This window comes from Lonchura striata, chromosome 3 (assembly GCF_046129695.1).
Source record: "Lonchura striata isolate bLonStr1 chromosome 3, bLonStr1.mat, whole genome shotgun sequence".
Classification (NCBI taxonomy): domain Eukaryota; kingdom Metazoa; phylum Chordata; class Aves; order Passeriformes; family Estrildidae; genus Lonchura; species Lonchura striata.
Genome location: NC_134605.1, coordinates 52,640,227 through 52,653,548, shown reverse-complemented (window position 1 = coordinate 52,653,548; position 13,322 = coordinate 52,640,227). Strand labels below are relative to the sequence as shown.

Sequence of the window (13,322 nt, the reverse complement as noted above, 5' to 3'; positions counted from 1 at the left end):
ATCAGATAATGCACTCATATGCCTGACACTTACCTCTTCAGAGAGCTCCCCAAATACTGTAAGAACATCTATCAGGAGACTTGCAGTATAAAAGGACTTTATCATGTTTCTGCAAAAAAGAAAGCATTTTGCTAACTTGGCTATGTCAGTCTCTCAAAATTACATTTTAGGCATTGTAATCTTAGGCCATACTGGCTTATTTCAAGCCAAATGTTGCTTTTTTTTTTCTTTTAATCTGATCTTACAGAAGCTGCTTCATAATATTTAAATCTAGCAATATTGATTAGTCTTCTAACTACTATGCAGAAAATATTCAGTGTTTTTTAAAACTGGTTACGTGTTCTGCACTTCATTTCTAGCTTGGAATTTGTAGGACATCAGAAATCCTGTATTAGCTTAGAAAATTGCTGTAAACCAAAAAAATTGTTGTAAACCAAAACATAATGGATCATCACAACTATTTTACTATCACTGGTCATTAGAAACTGTAACATGCTTGATAAAACAAAGCACAATATTAGCCTGTGGTTTTAGAAGGCTTGCCAATAGGTATGCCACTCCCTAAGGAACATAAGGAGGAGGATACCAGTTAATGTGTGAAGTTAGAGACCTAAAAGTAGTAACAAATTGAGTTTTCCAGAAGAGAAAAGAATGTATTAAAGTCTGATTCTTGCTTCCATTCAAATTAGAGTTTGGATATTCACATTCCCTGAGCAGTATCTTCAGATAAGAAAAAAAAAGATTTTCACCTACTTATGAAATTGCCCAGCTCTGTCTTCATTGTCTGCATACAAAAACATTTTCAAGGCATAATTCTCCACATGAGCAGAGCCAACAATTTCCTGAGTAATTGCTTCATTATCACCAAATTGCTTTTTCATCTGAAAAATGTTGGAAAAATACATTAATTACTTTATTAGACCTTAGCAATTCTGCAAACACAATAAGAACCTGCTGATTTAAACAAAGTCAAGTAAAATTTTAAAATAAACAACTTACACCTTGTTTTACAAATCTGCAGCTTCTAACATAACAAATTCTAAAAGCAGCATGTGAAAGAGACCGCACATTCTTTTGGAGACAGAAATATTATGAATAAGTAGCTCTGAATCTTTGGTCAAAAAATGCTTAGAAAAACCACCAACACCCCAATATTTTCTCCCCCAAGTTAAAAATAAACACAACTTCAATGCTGTGGAGGAACAGCTACAGATATTTTTCCCCTTAGTATCTGAAAGACCCGGCACCCTGAAGCCTGTGTCAAGATTCAACACAGTTCAACTGGTAATGCATGCTTTATAAAGGTGCTGTAGATCAGAGCCATCATATATCTCTTTTCTTGTAAGGTTATTTCACTGCAGTTCATTATATCTTTCAAAGTATCTGAGTCCTACCTCAACCGGTCTAGTGACCTATGGATTTACTGGAATTTTCAGTGTAAGCAGAGTATTTCAATTCAAAGAACGCTTTTCAAAAATATTAGAGTACCAGAAATCTCAGGTTTCCTAATAAAAATCAGTAAAGCAAACAACCCTCTAACAGTTACAACAGGTGGATTTACAGCTTCTGAATAGGCTTACTGTTTGCACATAAGGAAATCTCAGGTTATCCTTAGAGAACAAAAACAGGAACACTGCATGATACTAACCTGCAGCCTTTATTTTGCCAAAAGATTTAAAAACAATCTCTGAATGGCAGTTATTTTTTCACTGTGCGTGCGAAGAAAATTTTAATCATGCAGGCAGCATTTCCATAGTTTTTAGATTGCTGCCAACTTTCTAAGACATAGAATGTTGCCAGAAAAGTTACTTCACTTCAGTAATTAAACATAAGTTTCCCAAATAGAATTTTAAATTTAAAGGCTTTAATCAAACTACTATATGTGGTTTTCAAAAAGTATTTGTTTTATGAAGCGTAATTTTCTTGTGAAACTACCAAAATTCATGTGTTCAAATGAAACACTCAGACACTGAAACAAACTAAGGAAGAAAACTGCATACACATATATTTTCCTAACCTATCTGTATACCTCACTCAGAAAAGAACTGATTACTTGACCTGATGTTCGATTATTTCAAACACACAACTGACACTGTTACTTACACTTCTAAAAGTACTAAAGTTAACCAAGCTGTTTAATGTTGAAATTATCCTTTACACAATTCAATACAGTAGTACTGGTGTTTTAAACGCTGAAACAAAACTTCAACCTAAAACTCAAGGCATTTAGGCTTAAGCTTAAAAAACAGTTAAACCGCACCCCTCTGCGCCCCCTGGTGGTTACGGGCAGACTCGAAACAGCAGCTCCTAAATTACAGCAGGGGTCCAACTTTTCCATAAACCCCAACTTCCTGGCTCCAAAACTGCTCTGTTAGACTTGACTAGGAGTTCTCTCTCCATCCTTCAACCACCCGGATACATAGAATAATCTTCAATACCTGTGCGTGAGTTGTCATACAGACAATCTTACCAGTAACCAAAAGGTTAAACTACAGATTTTTGCTGCTGTTTTAGTCATTTCAATTTCAAAACAGAAGGGATAACTGAATGCAGATTAACTGCTGCAGTACCACAGGTAACCCAGCAAATCCCAACATTTCTTAGGAAATGAAGAGCAAAATCCTTTTGAGTTTTAATCTCACCTCTGCTGCTATCTGTCTCTTCCTTTGAACACGTAACCTAGTCCTATTAAAGACATCAAAATCCGATGAAATAACACACCAAGAAATCACTGTACACTGAATTTTCCATTGCAAAAAATCAGTGATAAAAAAGCAAGAAACACAAGGAAAAAAAAAAAAAAAAAGACAAATGGTTCATATTTCATTTTTTTTCCAAAGACTCACAGAATGGTTTGGATTAGAAAGGACCTTAAGCGTCATCTAGTTCTAACTCCCCTGCTGTGAGCAGGAATGCCATTCACTAGAAGAGGTTGCTCAGGACCTATCCAACCTGGCCTGGAATACTTCTGTGGACGAGTGATCCATCTTTCATAACTGAAAGATGGGTCTTTCAAACTGAAACTCTTATACTAGTTCCACACAAACTCTTCAGGCACTGCTAGACTTTGGATGGAATCAGCAATACTGAACAAAAAAAGAACTGCTGCTTCATTTTTCAATACTACTTTCTCCTTCCAAATGAGCACTTAGATCTCAGAATCAAAAAACCTCTTCCTTTGAGAATGCTGAAAACTACAGGGTGTGAACATAAACAGCTCCTGGAACTTAAACTGACCATCTGTACAACTTTACCTTTCTTTGTTTAACTCTCTTTTATTTAAGGCTTTTTAATAGTATCAGATCTATTCAGAAGAGCGTGGCATAGCTATCCCTTACCCACACAGATCAGACTGTGCTCACAACAATTTATAAAATAAAATCTCCAATCTGTAACACAGGATACAATCAGAAGTATCTTTATCTGTTGAAGAATATTTTTTAAATCTCCCTGGATACAAGTCTAGGTTAGAGATTTCAAAAGCATCCATGGACTAAGTTATTAAGTCCTACAGCAGTTAAAATAACTAAACTTCAAGGAATCAAAGGCAAATCAATTAAAAAAAGTCTTCCAGAACACCTGCATTAACTTAATAATAAATTGATTTGTCATGGGAATATGTATAAATAAAGCATTGCAATTTATGCTATCTACACAAAATCTTATGGCAAAATTTTAATTATATTTGTGCATGTATACACGCATAGAGCTTTATCTCCTTCCAATCCTTCTGCAATTTATTACATACAACTCAGGCTCATGCAGTATGCTTGCATGTAGAATAGCTGCAGAGAAGAGACAGTATTTCCAGAAACTAAAATAAAAATTGTATTAGTATCATGATTATTTTTGAGGAAAGCAATAAATTCTACTTACAGCTTCCAATTGATCCATAAGTTTGCATAAAAATTTACGGCATTCTGGCGTTTTACTATCAATCTTCATCCCTGTCTGCATTGCATACAAACGACCTTGAAATGATACAAAACACACAAAAAACACTGAAAGTCATTATCTAAGGCAGAACCCTTAAGCAAACAATACAATGCCCCCCAACAAACCTGAAAGACAAACTCATGATTTAACCATATACTGACTCCAGTACTAGTGAACAGTGGCAGCAAAATATAAGGTTTGGCCTTGCAGGAGATAGTTTTGGGAGATTCATGTTTTATTTTTCCCCAATGACTATTACTACTCACTTTAAAGTAATGTTTGTGTCACTGTTTTGCAATATCAAGTGCTTTTATAAACTACCACCACCCTTACTTGCAACTTACCCAAATAGGAACTTCAAATTGATTTGAGAGAGCACACGGATATAAATGGAACTTCATCTAGCATGAGGCATTTATCCTTTAAACAGTTGAACAAATGGTATTAAGCACCTACTATCTCCATGTATATGCATACATAGCATCAAAACACTCAAGACACAAACCTGATCTTTACATCAGGCAAGACATTCTTTATTGAACTTCCCTTCCGAGTTGCCAGTTTTTAGTAAGATCTTGAACATGAATGATTAACATCTTCTGATTAAAAATTATCTTTTTACTACCAAAAAACTGTGAGTTTTAGATTTGCACATGGCAGAATTTATAGGCTTGATAAAACTGTGGGCAAATGTAAGCAAGCATTATTTGCTAGGATTAACACACACCGAGAAGGGAAAATAGCCAGAAACATACAGTAATCAAATGCAGAACATTTACCACAAAATATATTCCTCTAATTCTCACTTCTGACTCTCAAGGGAGTCCTACAAAACACTCTCAAATCCAGAGTTTAGGAATCAAAAGCTGTAACTCCACCAAATATTGTTATGAGGTAGTTATTATGGAATATCCCATGTCCTTCTTGCAGGACAGAGTTCTGCAAGCAATCATAACTTGCCTCACAGCTTTAGAATCTCGTTCCTCCCAAGCACCTCTTCATACACTAGAGAATCTTTTCCCTTCAAATTACCTCAGTAAACATGAATATAACACAACTGCTATCACATTGCACTTATCCTCATGCTTGCTGCAGAAGAAAACATATTACACTCACAGGCTTGTCTGCCTTTTCCATCTATTAGAAATTTGTCTCATAAGATTCAATCTCTTTCTACAAAACTTAAGATTCTGCTGGTGAGTGACATAATTTAACTAATTTTTCTGGATTTTAAAGTTTTATTTTCTATTTTACATACAACTGAGTGTTCAAACCAGACTAAGCATAGATAGCTTATTGGGGACCGCAAAGCTCCCTTATTTTTGAATGTTAAAGCTGCTGGGTTGCCTAACCATTTAAAGACATTCTCCCTGAAAAATAAAATACTTGTGCTCTCCAGGGCCTCTCTATTTTTACTATTACAATATATAGAAGGATCTAACATCTTCATATTCAAGTTTTCAGCAAAGAACAACCAAGTGGAAATCCTGAACAAGACTAAAGGAATTAGTAAAAACTTAAGAACAACTAGAATGCTTGAAAAATTTCTAGGTAGGTTTCATCAAGTGACAACATTACTATTAAGTTAATTAAGCCCACCAATATATCTTCAGGATGATGACATGTTAATGTTAAACATTACAAAACTAGCACATGTAAGGTTGAAATTAGATTTCAAAGACAGTCAAACACAGAGAGAGAAAGAATTGTATCCAAGGTACTAAAATTAATATGAAAAGCAATCATAAATTAAAATACCATCATTACACGACAAGGAGCTAATTCGCAGTCTTCAATTAAATTGATTTTTAAGTACATACTTGATTGTAAGCTCTCTTGAAACCACTTCAGGGTATAATTTAACAATATAAAACAAGAACTAATGTAAGGTTGCTAAACCTATGAGCCATCTAGATCACTTATTTCTTTTTGATGGATGCTAAGATCAGATATTTTCAGAGGCAAATAAATTAATTTTATACTGATATACATTAGGGTGACAAATTCAAAATACATTTGTTCATTATGGGATATAGATTTATCTTACTTGCTGAAGTATGCATCTTCAGATCTCATCCATAACTCATTTACATAAAAATAACTCTGTTTCCATATAAATGGATTTTGAAAATGTCTTTAGCCTTTATCAGTTTAAAAATTAAAATATCTTCTATGTTCTAACTTATCTGCATGTGGGTTTTTCCACTCTCAATGCAGATACATCCATTCAAATCACGAAAGCCAGATAATTTCTCCTTCACTAATATCCAAAGGGGTGTATTTACAGGACTGAGACATCTGTACACTTTGTATAAAGCCCTGAAAAAAACACTTCTCTCCCCAATTAGGATTTCAGTGGCTTAAAAAGACTAAGACTCCTTCAGGCACTCCAATGAACAAGTGCAGAACAACTCTCGAACACATAGAAATCACATGTCAGAGAACAACAGTTAGAGAAACAAGAAAATTGTTTTTCTTGTCTATATATAACTTTACACTGTGGGTGACACCAAGAAATCTTCCACACCAACACCTTCCTCCTAACAAAAGATTTTACGACCAAGGTACCCAAGGGTCGTAGGTTGTTAAAAATCAAATACTATTATCCAAAGCACAGACTGTCAAAGAGTGAAGGTGCTCTCACAGCAGCAGCTCTAAGATACCAGGAACAGAGACATCCTAGAGACAGACCATTAATGTCACCTGAGATAAGATTAAATGTGTTCCACCTGTCACAGCAATTATATTGCTGTACCACAGAACAGACCACAGTAGACAGTTACTACACGCAGCCCCCAAGTCCCACTTTGTATCACTGCCTATAGAAATTGTTAAAATTTCCTGAAAGATCTTATTAACTAGCAAAAGGTCAAAGCACACTTCAGTTACTGAATAAGAGAGTCAACTGTGATCTTTAAAAGTTTTTGAAGTCTGTAATTTTTGCATGCTCACTTCTTCACATACACTTACTCTGAAAGAAGAACTAACCTGGTGCAGACACATGCCTCTGATGAGGCTGTTGTTCCTATAAAGGCAAGCAAAAGCTACTCCTTTTTTTGTCAATTAAGTGGTCATCAAGAAAGAGCACAATGTCTGTGAAAACAACTATTGACAAAGCATCACTACCTAGTAGCATTCAGAGCCAAAAAAAGTCTTGACTCAGATATTATTGATAAAACACTGATAAAACTTGATTTCAATGAAAGATGAGGGAACCTTCAGGTCAGGAAATGCAAAGCAGACACCACCAGTCAAAATCTCCACAAACATCTGTTTCAGTTGATGAACTGAAGAAAGAAAAGAAAAGTACACTCTACCAGTTTGAATCTCATCTCAGTGACACACAGAATGTTAAACATGTTTAGGTACACTTACTACTTTACTCAGAGCTGCTCTAGTCAGAAGTAGGACTTTGGGATTGAAAACTCCTATCATTAAACTTACAAATCAAACAGAAGGTGAAATAATTGAAAAACTGAAAGAATTGGGGATTTCTAGAGAAAGAAAAAAATTTCTATGAAGAGAAGGAAATAAATTGGTATTTATCTTGAAAGACAATACTAAAATAAATATAATAACCTTTTAATGGTTTAAAATTTTGCTTTTGAAATTATCTGTATGAAGAGCAATATGGGAGTGAATCTGAAAGCAGTAAGCAATCCTTTGCCTTACTGCTGATGACAGGAAAAAGCATCTACTAGTTATACTTTTTCCATTTTTGAGTATTACTATATCATATTCAAAAGGAAAAAAATTTAATCTATTTCCAAATGCAAGTTCCTCCACATCTGTGTCTGCTGTTATCTTCTCTGCTCTAATTTTGAAATGTCCCAAGTATTCTACAAGAAGACTACCTGTAAGACTATTTTGAACTACCACCTTTGCCATTTAAGGTGTTCTCTTGCATATCTTTTGTGTGTGCTTGATCACACAAGTATTACTTATTGTAAAGATACATGATTGTAACTGAAAAATATGTTTTCATGTAGTGAAGGAAATCTATTAATGTCCCTTACCTGCCTAACTTGCAGCAAACGGGCAAATGCACCTCATTACTAAATTTTCAGCAGCAAGAGCAAAACATACCTTTCCTTTGTTAATATAATCAGTCAAATTTTAAACTAGCAATTAATGGTCAAAGAACTGTCCTCCATGTTTATGTTGACAAGTAATCTCAGTAGCAAATAACTCATGAATGAGAGGTCAAAAGTTTACTGCCTTCAAGATCTCCACTAAGAAAGTCAACAGTGACAGGAGTTCAGTTGCCCTCTTCCTCCACATCTAGAAGAAAACAAATTATTTACATTCCATGAAATACAGTTGTTCTTGTTTCTGCAATATTGCAAAAGCAATGGACATTATTATTACTATGCTTGCTAAATCACAAAACTTTTACTTTAATGGAAGTGGTTCAATTTCTAGTAAGTGTAAAGTGATCTCCTGAACAATACAGATGCCACGAAAGAAATCCTCAAAATGTTATTTATTACAAATGCACTGCTTTACCTTATAGAATACCACACTTGAAAGACCATTTTACATCAAAATAATTTTAGCTTTCTCTTCAGAACTTCTCTATATATTGAACAAAATGTTTAAAGTGCATGTCCCTAATGACCAGTAACACACGGTTAAAACTAAAGAACTTGACTTACAGGAGGCATTTGTTTAGGAACTTCTAATAAAAGAAAATCCTCTGTGAAGAGCCAAGCTTCTGAAAATGTTGATGTAAAAGAAAACTAAACCCATACAATGTAGCTGCAAAAAATTTAATGTTTTAAAGGCTAAATTTATATGAAGAATGTAAACAATCTTGGAATTAAGTGATCTGTATTTCTTATCTCTCTTCACTATTTATGATTATGATCTGGAATATCTGGGAACAGATGAATGAAGTTATTCCACCTTTTTGTTTTATGCACCCAGTTTTATAATAGATACAACTGGTTTTTGCCCCCTCTATTCAAACTAAGTAGCAAAAAAATAATTTTATGTGGCCAACAAAGTAGTACTGTATGTGCAGAAGTTAAAGTACTAAGGAGGTAAAGGAGGCTACAGAGAGCTAATGTTTAAATATTAAATAACATCAGAAGCAGAGCTAAAGTCACTTGTAATTTTGCACACAAAGACACAACTGTTTTGCCAATTATTAACTAAGAGAGTTTGCTCAGAGTTTGTAGACAGGACATTTATCTTCAAATTCATAAAGACTTGGCAAGTAATCATTCTCACAAAAATGTTTTGCCAAGACAACTACAAAATATACATCTTGATTTGCTGCCCTTAATCTTTGTTCAGTAAATACTAAGTGTGGGTGTGCTGGCTGGAATTATACAGTGAGTTTTACAGAAACTTCTCTGCCTTTATGTCACGTAATACCATGTTATTTTTCCTTTGCTAATACACAGCACAATTTCAGAGCAAGTATTTTGTCTCTAGTATGTGCCAGACATTCATTCCTCATACGCAGTAAGTTACTCCAGATTTATGTTTGGATAACAACTGAAACTCCCCTCGCTCCCATTTTAAACTAACTTTGTGCCAAGTAAAAAATACTGGAGAACAAAAGTTCCAGCCAACAAGTATGCACAATAGGTTGATTCTCTATCTTCTAAATTCTGTCCTACTACCCATCTTTCTTTTTCCTGGTCTAACAGGATCAAAAGATTATACTTTTTTCCTGTGTGTATTTAATTCTCTAGCATAGAAAATAAATTATTAGCAACTCTAATATTTTTGACATTTGATAGTAAAAAGTGACATAAAATAGTAACAAATAACATTGCAATAAATTTTAGCAATATTTTGATTCTGATTAAGGGATAAAACCTTTACCAGGCCATAATTTATTACTCATTCATATTCTACATCCCTTTGTCAAACCACTGACAGAAAAACACTTGTTAAATGCCCAGTACAGGAAGTCAACAGCTGGAATACAAATGTGGGATGCAAAGGCCACAAAGACATTAAATTGAATTCTACTCGAATCCAAAACTAATGGAAACATTTTTATATAAAAATGTATTACTCTTGTTCTCATAAACATGAATGTGTCATAAATATATTTCTATATGGCTAAGTCCAAGTTGCCTGAATTCAAAGATTCCAGAGAAACAAAATTAATTTCAAACACTTATTTTCAACTAGAATTAACTTGGGGAAATCTGTAATAAAAAAAAATATAATGCAAAAGTGGGGAAAACTAAGACTACAAAAATATAGTTAAGAAACTCAACAGAAGATAGACCCTCTTGTCCTCCCAGATCCTTCTATAGTATTCTAAATGTTACTGAAGAAAATGAGTGGATAACAGGATAGTATGTTACATGCTAGACAAATTTTATTAAGTCAAAACGATCTCAACTGCTCCTTAGAACTCCTGATGTTGGAGTAACTCCCCTTACAATTCACTAACTATAATAAGAAGAAATTATAGACATGCTAAATAGGTGAAACAGAATTTCCAATGACAAACACAACTGGTAACTATTAAGGTTAGATGACAAAACAAATAGTAATATCTATTATGAATCTCAGGAAATTATTGTATTCTACACTACCACACTTCAGTCTGGTTTAATGACTTATTTTGGTCTTGTAAGATTTGAGTAAGAGTATATAAGCTTTTCTACAATATTTAAACTACTCATATTTTTAAAAGCTGGTCTTTACAGCTATTTCCAATTAAAAATATTTCCAATTAAAACAGAAAAACTACATTAAATAGGATTTATAGCAATTGAGATCTCTAGAATGTGAATAGAAGGTAGCTACTCTGGATTAGTTGTGATCAAGTCATGAAGCTAAAACAGCTTTTAGTGATTAGAGCGCAAATCTCAAACACCCTCTTGTTTAAACTGGAAGAAGCCTATTTCATGTCTTTAAACTGCTCTGTGAGGTGAACCAAAGCACCCTCGGTGACCATGAGATAAGCTTCCAAAGTGTACTCCTGACCATACTGGCTACCAACATCCACAGCTGAATTAGGAGAAGTGCTGCCAGCAGGTTGAGGTAAGCGTTCTTTCTGTTCCGCTCAGCACTGGTGTGGCACACCTGCAGCCCAGGGCTCCCTGTACAAGACATGGGAAGAGCCACAAGGCTGATGAAAAACTAGGGGCATGTCACACCAGGAAAGGCAGAGAGCTCAGACTGTTTAAGTCTTGAAAAGCAAAGGATCAGAGGGTTTTATCACCATGTGTAAAATACCTGACTGAGAGGAGGGTGACAGCGGGGACTGAAGACAAAGCCAGACCCTTCTCAGTGGTGTCCAGTGACAGGACGAGAAGCAATGGCTCAAAATTAAATACAAGAAATCCTATTTAAAAATAAAAAAAATATTCTACTGTCCATGTAAAGCAGTCATGGAGACACCATCCCTGGGGATGTTCAAAAACTGCCTGCACATAATCCTGACCAACCTGCCCTAGTGATTATGCTCAGAGCAGGGCACTGCACAAGATGATGTACAAAATCCTCCAACCTCAGCAACTTTGTGATTCTGCAAATCAGAATGCTGATGTTGATGCATCCTTTCTTCAAAGACAGCAGCAAACCTCGGGCAGGAAAAGACAGTTGTTAATTCTACTTCCAGAGGTTCAAGTTGAGTAAATATATAGCAAAAAATGGTGAACTTTATGGTGGAAAAATGCAGCTTAGTATATTTACGCTATACAAGTGAAATTTAGGAGTTCAACACAAATACATGTAACTCAGAAAAGGTTTCACCCTCTGAAGTACACTTGTTCTCTATGTTCTCATTCCTATCTCTGTTAGAACAGATTATTTAAAAATATTACCTATGTAATCAAAGCAAAGCTGTTTAGGGCTTTGCTTTGATTACATAGGTAATCATCTTAAGTTAATATCATCTTAATTTAAGTTAATATCATCTTAATTTTTGCCACTACCTACAGTCTGCTTCAAGGATTGTGGGGTTTATGCAATTATCTTTGTTATTTCTACCACTCTTTTGGTAGGAATGTCTCCACAGACAAAGCAGTTTTAACAGCACAGTCTTCCCCAGTTACAAATCTTTGAAATAATCAGAGCAAGTAAACAGACTGACTGAAAGCAGAAAAAAAATAGAAAGCAAAGGGAAAAGTATAAATTGAGAAAAATATTTAGCTTGTACTCATAGCAGAATCAAAACAAGTGTCACAGTATACCATGAAATTGGTATTTACTTAAATATCCAACTTAAACATATTAACTTACCCTGAGTAAAGAACAGATTAAATCTATTCTTCTGTATGCAAGCTCTAATAAAAACCTTTAAAACATCTGTTGTATTAGTAGCCCACAAAAAAGTTTCCTGCCACCAGCAATATGAGAATATGGAAAATGTACTTTTACAAATGGACTATATAAAACTAGTACAAAAGACAAATATTTAAACTAGAAAGCTCAGATATTTGATCGTATTAGATATGGAATTCTACAAGTACATTTTTTTAGGCAGTTCAATTCCACAATGTCCCAATATAAATGAGGTCACTAAGTATGTCCTGAATATCTCCAAATACAGCAAATACCAGTTACTTTTAATTTTACTAATATTTCTTAATTACATGCATCTTCAAAATTAGTCATTCCAAATGCACAAAGATACAATAAAAATTGAATAATTGAAAAGCTTAATCAAAATATTTGACCATTATTAGTAATTTTCATCAAGAAGGACTAATTGGATTGGCAAAGGAAAAAATAATGGTATTTCAGTTGTAAAATTGCACAGTAACTATATTTCTCGAATTTTTAGTCTGGCCATAAACTTCACAGTCCTGTTCTTTCATAATAATGATACTAAAAAACTCTTATAATTTGTATGCAGAGAGAAGCTTGTTTCACAGGTGTCTGACTACACTTGAAAGTGACAAGCCAGTCACATTTAACAGGTGGATATTTCTGTTAAAAGCTGAATTATTTTTGGTTCAAGAGGTTGTCAACTAGATGTGGAATAAAAGCTGCCTTTTGCTTTTCTCTCTCACTTGATCTCACAAAACCACAAATGTTAAGAGTATGGAAGAGTACATACAAGAGTATGGAAGCATTTCTCTGATGCTTTTCCATCTCAAGAATTAAAAATTGAGTATTTTTTCATGCCTCTTTTATACAGATCATACCTACTGATACTACATTATTGTTTTCTGATGTTTAGTAGACTGTAAAGCAAAAATCACCACACTTTGCTTTTTGAAAGTTACTAGAAACATTATTTCTCACATGAATTTATTGACTATTCAAACACTGTTCATGAAACCTCAGTCCTTCTCTGGCAACTCATTGGCATTCTCTCAATACTTTTGAATTAGAACATCAATGTTCAGTAAGTACAGACTACTGCTTATCTTTGCAAAGAGATTAACAATGCAAAGAGAAGGTTG

The 13,322-nt window shown here is 34.3% G+C and overlaps 1 protein-coding gene across 3 annotated transcripts in view; it reads right to left on the bottom strand.

Moving 5' to 3' along the window:
- The window catches only part of VTA1 (vesicle trafficking 1), a 37,446-nt gene that overhangs the window by 20,420 nt on the left and 3,704 nt on the right, over nt 1–13,322 (bottom strand). For 2 of the 3 annotated variants that reach the window (XM_021553166.3, XM_021553167.3), the window contains exons 2-4: nt 3,877–3,971; nt 754–881; nt 34–109 (exon numbers count right to left, since the gene is read on the bottom strand). In XM_021553166.3, coding sequence (XP_021408841.2) covers nt 34–109; nt 754–881; nt 3,877–3,971 — 299 coding nt within the window. The remainder of the gene's footprint in view (nt 1–33; nt 110–753; nt 882–3,876; nt 3,972–13,322) is intronic. The other variant, XM_021553168.3, reaches the window with a different exon arrangement.